Source organism: Aethalodelphis obliquidens, unplaced genomic scaffold, assembly GCF_003676395.1.
Source record: "Aethalodelphis obliquidens isolate GAN/ISIS:26980383/991018 unplaced genomic scaffold, ASM367639v1 scaffold53, whole genome shotgun sequence".
Lineage (NCBI taxonomy): Eukaryota > Metazoa > Chordata > Mammalia > Artiodactyla > Delphinidae > Aethalodelphis > Aethalodelphis obliquidens.
The window spans coordinates 11170375-11179309 of NW_020837997.1; the positions used below are offsets into that span (position 1 = coordinate 11170375).

The 8935-nt window shown below is 59.1% G+C and overlaps 2 protein-coding genes across 2 annotated transcripts in view; both read left to right on the forward strand.

Annotated features, from left to right (window-relative positions):
* PLIN5 (perilipin 5) overlaps positions 1–1194 on the forward strand; it is a 7753-nt gene extending 6559 nt beyond the window's left edge. The window contains exon 8 of the mRNA XM_027085423.1: positions 163–1194. Within this exon, the coding sequence (XP_026941224.1) occupies positions 163–693 (531 nt within the window). The 3' untranslated portion in view covers positions 694–1194. The remainder of the gene's footprint in view (positions 1–162) is intronic.
* Positions 1195–4592: 3398 nt separating this feature from the next.
* Positions 4593–8935, forward strand: part of PLIN4 (perilipin 4) — an 11656-nt gene continuing 7313 nt past the window's right edge. The window contains 5 exon segments of the mRNA XM_027085424.1: positions 4593–4661; positions 5194–5341; positions 6140–6201; positions 8513–8923; positions 8925–8935. The exon segment at positions 8925–8935 is cut by the window's right edge and continues 359 nt beyond it. Coding sequence (XP_026941225.1) covers positions 4611–4661; positions 5194–5341; positions 6140–6201; positions 8513–8923; positions 8925–8935 — 683 coding nt within the window. The 5' untranslated portion in view covers positions 4593–4610.

The window sequence follows — 8935 nt, forward strand, 5'->3', positions numbered from 1 at the left end:
CTCCCTTCTCTCCCTTCTCTCCCTTCTCTCCCTTCTCTCCCTTCTCTCCCTTCTCTCCCTTCTCTCCCTTCTCTCCCTTCTCTCCCTCCCCTCCCCTCCCTCCCCTCCCTCCCCTCCCTCCCTACTCCCCCTTCTCCCCTTTCTCACCCCGCCACCCCGCAGGCAGAGCTGGAGACCCTGGTGCTGTCCCGCAGCCTGATGCGGGAGCTGCAGAGCACCGTGGACGCGCTGGAGACCAGCGTGCGGGGCCTGCCCCCCAGCGCCCAGGAGAAGGTGGCCGAGGTGCGGCGCAGCGTGGACGCCCTGCAGGCCGCCTTCGCCGACGCCAGCTGCTTCGAGGACGTGCCGGCGGCCGTGCTGGCCGAGGGCCGGGGCAGCGTGGCCCGGGCCTACACGTGCGTGGAGGAGCTGCTGGAGCTGGTAGTGCAGGCCGTGCCCCTGCCCTGGCTGGTCGGGCCCTTCGCGCCCATCCTCGTGGAGCGGCCCGGGCCTCCGCCCGACCTGGAGGCCCTGGTGGATGAGGTCGTGGGGGGGCCCGACCCCCGCTGGGCACACCTGAACTGGCCGGCCCAGCAGAGAGCCTGGCAAGCCCAGTACGGGGATGGGATGGGCCTCTCCGGGGACATTCCCGAGGAGGAGCCTGAGCCCCCCAGCCGCCGCAAGCACACCCTGATGCCAGAACTGGACTTCTGACCCGATGGGGCCGTGGAGCACCGAAGGCAGCTGGAGGCCGTCCTGCACCCCGAGATCCCTGCTGCCCCCTAGCGGCCATGCATCAGCATTACTAGCCGATGCCTTGGCCTTGGCCCAGGCAGAGTTGGGGCCTGGGGACCTAACTCTGAATCCTAGATCAGCTTCACTGATATTAGACCCTCCCCAGTCTTTCCCTTGGACATATGAGGACTTGAACCTAACTCAGGTCTGACTAGCCCCAAGCTGCATTCACTGGCTGTGGTCCCGCATTGCCCCACCCCAAGAAGCTGATCAAAACTCCCCAGAGAGTTGCATGTTTTGCCCAGATAGAAGCACACGCTTCTGTTTGGGGTTTTGAAAAGTGAGTGTCCCCTTCCTCCCCCAGCTTGTCTATCGCGGACTGAGGGGTCCCCAAAGATGCTTCAACAGCTGGACCTGCCACACCCACTTGCTTTGCTGTTTGGAGTTTTGCTCTCTAGAATAAAGGTGCTTCGTGTTGTCCAAAGGCGAGTGGCCTCTGTTCCAGCCGAGGTGGGTCTCAGTGGCGGGGTGCTGGGGGCCTCAGAGGTGTGCGACCGTATGGCACAAGCCAGGGTTCGAAATTTGAAAGGAGTGATGCGTCGCTGACCAACTGGACATCTTGTCTGGAGTTCCACGGTTAGTGCCCCACCCACCCGGGTTAAGCATTCAAATGGAGGTTCCTGGAATGGAAGCTGTTCCCACTTTAATGAATTTCTTGGAAACTGCAAAGGATCAAGAGGAGGGGGCTGAGGGGGAGCAGCCCCTCCTATGCCCTCCTCACTGGATCTGTAGGAGCTGAACTTGCTATGGCTTCTCTGGCTGCACTGGTCAGGATGGGGGACACAAACGCAGGGTAAGGGGCACAGGCCAGTCTCGTGGGGGCCCCTGTCCTCTGACCGTGTTCTTCGCTGTCCCTTAAACTCCCCTGTGGCCAGGCAGGGTGTTAGGAAAGCACAGTCTGATGTGGTGAGGTCAGGGTGTTCCCTGGCTTCCTTGGGACTTGGTCCAGGGGTGGCTCTGGGAGTCCCAACCACTTCCCACCAGTTAGATTCACTTCCCTGCCCCTCCTCGGGAATGTCTGTGGCTCCCTTTGTCCTCAGACCAAACGTCCACGCTCCTCACCTTGGCATTTGAGGACTTCTGGTTTCATCCTTGGGCTGACAGACACTGCTGCGGTCCCGCTGAATTATGCACATTCCCCCACCTCAGGGCCTTTGTTCAGGCTGTGCCTGGAATGCCTCCCCCCCATCTCTCAGCTACATCTCATCCATCCTTAAGTCCAGCCCCAATGACACCTCCTCCAGGAAGCCTTCCCTGACTCTCCCCTGGTGGGATAGCTCCAACCCTCTGCAGCCCACCTTCTTGGGGCTCCAAGTTGCTTTCTACCTGGACATAAACCACAGGCAGCCTTGCCTTCTCTTCCCTCACAAGGCTGGGGGCTCCTGGAGGGCCAGGCTTGGTGAGGATGAGCCGAATGACACACAGAAGGGGCAGGTGACAGAGGGATCGGCTCAGGCAAAGGCATGGCAGTGGAGAATCAGTTTGACCAGCCCTGAGGGGAGGGAAAGAGCATGAGGTAAGTCCTGGAATTTGGGGGGAGGGAGCAGTAGTTAAGGCCCTGAGGTTGAGTCCCTGCCTTGTCTACAAACGGATGGGTAAGCAACTGCTCCTCTCCAGACCTCAGTTTTCTCCTCTGTGAAACAGGTATGAAAGTAGGAGTAAGGTAGCAGCCCTCAATCCTAGTAGGCCGTTCACCGGTGGAAGCTATCGATCATTCACTCATTCGTTGGTTCATTTAACAAATAGTTATTAAATAGTGCCTGCTGTGTGCCAGTCTTGCACCCTGCGGGCACGGCAGTGAGGAAAATGCAGAAAAATTCTGCCCTCTAGGAGGGACAGACCATAAACAAGAAAAATACGTAAATTATTTGTCTTAGTAGGTGATGAGGAAAGCTGGAGGATGGGGAGTGTGCAGGGGTACAAGGAGGGCGATATTTTTTAAAATAGGAGAGGAGGGGTCCAGGAAGACCTTTCTGAAAAGGTGACATATGTGCAAAGATGGACGAGCATTCCTCACAAAGGGCAGCTGGTGCAAAGGTCCTGGGACAGGACCGGGCCTGGCGTGTGGGAGGAACAGACAGGAGGCCCGTGTGTCTGGAGCAGAGTGAGCGAGGGGGAGAGAGGGAGGGGGGAGGGCAGGGAGGGGACAGGGTGGGTCTTGTGGGCCACAGGAAGGACTTGGGCTTTTACCCTGAGGGAGGTGGGAGCCCTGGAGGGCTGTGGGCAGAGGAAGGAAGGGACCTGACTCGGTGTTTATGATCATTTTTGTTACTTTTGCTGGGTTTCTCCCCCTTCGCTATGCTGTGGCAGCCCTGCGGAGAGGGGAGGGAAGGGAAGAGGCACACCCTGTGTTTCCCACCCCCCTTTGCCACCACCTTTGGGAAGCATTGGCTGAGGAGGTTGGGAGACACCCCTGTTTTGTTCCCCAACTGTTTGGCAAACACAGTGATGGCTCCAAGGAAACGACCTGGGGGTCATCAGGCCCAGTGGCTGGACCTTCCCTCCTCCCAGCTTAGCACCCAGAGCCATCAACTGGACACAGCTGGGGTCCCTGTCCCAGGGGCGGGCAGGGGGCATTCAAGGAGGGCGTAGCAGTCGTTTCTCTGCCTGCACACCCACCCACAGACAGCCTACTGGCAATAGGCTCTGGATCTGGGTTCAAATCCTGTCTCTGCCACTTCCCAGCTCTGTGGCCTCAGGTACAGGATGCCTCTTCCAGGAATCCACCCTCGGCTGGCCCAAGCCCACCAGGCCTGGATCTCACTTCTAGGGCACCTCCAGTTCTGTTGGTGTCCTGTCTTGGTCTGTATTTAGGCCCTTTCTCAAGGGAAGTCCCTTCTGGAGAGTGACACGTCCCCTCACTGCTCAGGACAGACCCTGCTCCTGTCTTTCTGCCTGGACAAAGCTAAGCTGATGTTTGTTGAGCACCTGCTAGGTACCAGGCACTGGGGTTAACAGGTTACATGCGTGACCTCATTTCACGCTCACAACTACCCTATGAGTTGGTCCGTTTAGCTGAACATTTATTAAGTTGCCAACTGTGTGCCAAGTATTGTTCTATTGCAGGGGACACAGCAGTGAACAAAAGACAGGCCTGGTGGAGGTGAGGGAAGAAGCTGTGTGGGTGTCTGGGGAAGATGCTCCAGGCAGAGGGAATAACAGGTGCAAAGGTCCTGGGGCAGGGCCATGCCTGGAGATTTGGAGGAACAGAGAGGAGGCCTGTGTGGCTGAAGCATGGTGAGTGAGGGGGGCAGAGAGGGAGGGAGATGAGGGCAGGGAGGAAGGTAAGACCTTGTGGGCCACGGTGAGGAGTCTGGAGGGGACAACTGAAGCACAAGGATGGTAACTGGCCAAGGTGGCCCAACAGAGCGACTTGAACCATGCCCATCACACAGATGGAAATCAGAGGCCGAGAGTGTGCAGGCTGTGCCTTGAGGGTACAGGACGGCCCGTGAATCACTCAGCCTGGTGGGGGTGGGGGCCACGGGCAGAGGCTGCCCAGTGCTGAGAGCAGGGGAAAGGTGCTGGGCCCGGGGCCCACGCTGGAGCGGGCAGGCACGTGACTATCCAGGGCCCTCCCTTGGCCCACTGGCCGCCTGCCTCTGCCGGCCAGGCCGGCACCACCCCAGACCCTATAAGGCCTGGGAGCTGAGAGCAGGGCTGTGCTGCCTGTCACTCCAGGGGACCCTCACACGGTCCAGGTGAGCAATGCCAGGGTGAGGCTGGCCTCCGGGCGGGTATCGGGGGACTGCTCAGGGTTATGGGTGTGGGGCAGGAGGCCCGGGACCCGCCATTCATGCCCCCTCTCTGCCCTTCCAGCTGCTTAGAGGATTACCATGTCTGCTCAAGATGAAGGAGGCCGGGATCCCCCCAAACCCAAGGGCAAGGTGAGGGCAGGCGTGGGAGGGAAAGATCACAGCTGGGGCCTGGAGAGACCCCAGAACCTTGGGAAGGTGACCTCCACAGTCCTGGGGTGTGGAGGGGCTTCCCGGGGGTGTGTGGGGGGGCCTCCCGGGGGTGTGTGGGGGAGGGAGGGCTCTGAAGGCCACAGTGCCAATCTTCCCTCCGGTCCCAAGCTGGAGGGTGGGGGGTGGGAGGATGCACTCAAGCCTCAGTTCTTTCCTTGCTGTGTTACCCTGTGCCAGCCTCGGCCCCTCTCTGAGCCTCAGTTTCCTCAGCTGAGAAATGTGGGCCACGGAAGGAAAAGGAGAGAGACCCAGAGGATGAACTTTCTCTCTGTCCATGGGAGGCAGGCTGAACCTGCCCATTGCTCAGGCGAGGAGACTGAGGCTCAGAGTGGCTGAGGTCATCCAGGAGCAAGGCCTGAGGCGGTTTGGGAACCCAGGGCTCTCTGATGCTCCCCTCACCCCACCGCCACCACGGCCTGGCTCTGCTCATGCTGCCCCCCACCCCATGTAGACCCTGGGCAGCTTCTTTGGGTCCCTGCCTGGCTTCAGTTCTGCCCAGAACCAGGTGGCCCACGCCCACAGCTCAGCGAGAGAGGCCCGGCCAGTCGCCCATCCCACAGGTGCTCCAGCTGCCGAGACTGCCCAGCCCCAGGCTGAGGGTGAGTGGACAGCTCCATGGAGGCGGGAGCTATGGAGATGGACCCCTGCAGGGACTTCTGCCCATCTTGGGGGTGCTTCATAGGTGCCTGCGTCACCTCAACAGACCCCACGCAGCTGGCGTGCTCATTTAGCGCCAGATGGGGACCTGAGGCATAAATATAAGTGGCCCAAGGGGGCACAGCCAGCAATGCCCCCCACATTCTCAACCCCCCCGTCCACCTTCCATCACCCCGTTTCTGACGCCCTGTGGACCAGGGGCTGGGCATTCTTCATGTCTAAGCTCATCAAAGATTTTGATCCTGGTTCCAGAGAGGGGCAGCAGCTTCCCTGGCGTCACACAGCCTGCTCAGCTGGGGTGCTCGGGGCAGCCCTAGCCCCAAGTCCTGAAGGGGGGCTGGTGCAGGGGAGCTCAGGCTAGGGCGGCCGCTCTGGGCCCGGAGCCGGAGGCAGCTGACTTCTGCTCCACATACCCAGGCCCGGCAGGCGGCTGCCAGCTGTGGTGGAGTGGGGCAGGGCGGGGCCCCAAGTCCTCTCCCTGCATCACCCTGGGTGGGCGTCCAGCACCCAGGACCCAGGCAGAGAAAACTCTAGAGAACCCCTGCTCCAGGAGACCGCTCCTGGGGGTTGAGGGAGCCAGACCCATGGCCGTGGATGTCACCTTCTGCCGTCCCTGGCAGGGCAGCTGGGACATTCCTGACCTTTTGGGCTGTGCCCACTGATTGTGCAATGGGCTTCAGGGTGGCTGATGCCAGTGCGTGTCCCTCCCTGGGTTGCTTGATTGGCTCTTGTCCCCACAGTGGCCACCGACCCGGAGCAGACGACCAGGGACGTTGAGAAGACGCTGCCGCTTTCAGACAGGGTGAGAGGGGCTGGCAGAGCCTGGTCTGGTCTGACGGCCTCCGCCTCCCCTTGGGTACCTCCTCCTGGGATGTTTCAGTTCCTGCCGTCTGGGGGTTGTCATAGGCCAAGGAGCAGGCAGACACCCCAGTGGGATTCCAGGCCAGTCTTCCCCTCTGAGCCTCTGTTTCTACATCTGTGAAATGGGTCCAGTACTGCCTTACTGCCTGGCACCATGAGGCTCCATCCGGTCTACAGACACCCCCCACCCCCACTCCAGTTCTGTGCCTAGCACATTACGACCCAAACAGTGGTAACTCACTCACCCTGTGTCAGGCTCTGGGCTCAGTGTTTACATATGCTGCTTAATAGTTAAGCCTTCCAACCGTCCTGCGAGGAAGGGAGCAATAGAACCCCACACAAAAGCTGAAGCACAGAGAAGCCAAGCCACCTGCCGAAGGTCACACAGCAAGACATTGTAGCATGGGATTTGAACCTTGGGCAGTCAGAGGCTGAACAGTGGCCAACGATGCATCCACCTTCGGTCCTGGATGACCGGGGACCGCCCATATAACCACGTCCCCAGGGCCAGGGCAAGCGGAGTGGCTGATGTAAGACTGCTGAGGGCCATAGCAGGGTGACAGAGCCCTGATACAACCCTTCCGCCCAGCACACACCCCACACTGGAGTCTTCCTCGACTCCGCTCTGCCCTCAGCTCAGCCAGATCTGAGCATCTCGGAGGGCAAAGAACCACCAGGCTCACCCTGTGGCCCAAATTAAAATGGACCCCGGCAGCTGAGGGCCCCCCTCCCCACTTTTTCACTCCTCCCCCTCCACCCCTCTTCAATTGCATTAATGGAGCACCTGTTCCCTGCAAAGTGCTTCAGGCACCTTGACTCAGTTTTCCCTACCAATCTTTGAAGGAGGTGCTGTTTTTGTTTTTGTTTGTTTGTTTAAATGGCTGGGAGGGGATTCTTTATTTATTTATTTTTGGCTGCGTTGGGTCTTCGTTGCTGTGCATGGGCTTTCTCTAGTTGTGAAGAGCGGGAGCTACCCTTCATGGCGGTGCGCGGGCTTCTCATTTTGGTGGCTTCTCTTGTGGAGCACGGGCTCTAGGCACGCGGGCTTCAGTAGGTGTGGCTCGCAGGCGCTAGAGTGTAGGCTCAGCAGTTGTGGCGCATGGGCTTAGTTGTTCCGTGGCATGTGGGATCTTCCTGCACCAGGGCTCGAACCCATGTTCCCTGCGTTGGCAGGCGGATTCTTAACCACTGCACCACCAGGGAAGTCCAGGAGGTGCTGTTTTAATTGCCACTCTTCAAATGAGGCTCAGAGAGGGGATGTGGCTTGCCTGAGGTAACACAGCAAGTGTGGGAAAGAGCTGAACCCAGGTCTCCGTGGGCAAGATGCCCACTTGAGACGATGCTGGGCAGGAGGCAGGTGGTGAGAATAACATTTCAGGGCTGCTCAACTTCAGTCGTCTTGCCCACTCAGGGCCGGGTCATCCTGTGTGGGGCCGTCCTGGGCACTGGGGGTTGTTGAGCAGCATCCCTGACCCCACCCACTCACTCAATGCCAGGAGCACCCTCTTCCCTGAAGTTGTGATTGTCACAGATGTCCCCAGACATCGCCCAGTGTCCCCTGGAGGGGGGGCAGGATCACCCTGGGTCACCCCTAACCCTGGGTTAAGAACCCCTGAATTGGAAATAGGAAACTGCTGGTTGAACCTGGGTGGTGGCAACCCTGAGGCCATCACAGCCCTTCAGCAGTCTGGATGAACGAGAGGAAACTGCCCTGATTTTTGACCTACCAAGTTATCGACAGTTTCCTATGGCTCAAATCCAATACTTGGCCCTGTACTTTTCCAGTTATTACTTTTCTAAACATAGATACCCAGATCCCCTTCTCTGACTTGAATACATGCATGCTAACAAGCATTTGGCCTCCTCAGATTTCTCCCCGTGATGGGGAAACCTGTCTCAAAATTGCCATAGAGATTAGGCAAGATGAAGAAAACATGGAATCCAATGGCTTACTGAGCACAAGGCTAAGGGATATTGAGCAAGGAGGGTCCCAGAGGTGCTAGGGAAGAGCTGTCAGCAGTGGGGGATCTATTGTATCAGGGGAACCACGTGGCGCTGTGACAGAGCTCAGCAGGCTGTAACCTGGAAGCCAGGGAGGGAGGTATGTCGGGGTGGGAGGTGAGCAGGCTGGGCCTCTGGGAGGAAGGTCCCACTCCCCAGGGCATGTTAGGGATGAGGTGGAGATCTGGGGAAGGGTGGGGAGTGAGGTGTCTAGCACTCTCTGCTTGATCACGAATGTCCTTCCTCATCAGGTCATCTCCAGGACAAACGACCTAGTGTGGTCCAAGATGACCAGGACCAAGGATGCGTTCTCGTGTGGGATGGCCAACATCGTGGACACAGCTAAAGGCGTGGTCCAAGGAGGCCTGGGCATGACCCAGTCCACACTCACAGGCACCAAGGATGCAGTGTCCACTGGACTCACTGGGGCAGTGAACATGGCCAAGGGCACCGTCCAGATGGGCATGGACACCACCAAGACTGTCCTGACAGGCACCAAAGATGCAGTGTCCAGTGGGCTCACTGGAGCAATGGGTGTGGCCAAAGGAACCGTCCAGATGGGTGTGGACACCACCAGGACCGTCCTCACAGGCACGAAAGATGCAGTGTCCAGTGGGCTCACTGGGTCAGTGAACATGGCCAAGGGCACCGTCCAAACTGGCATGGACACCACC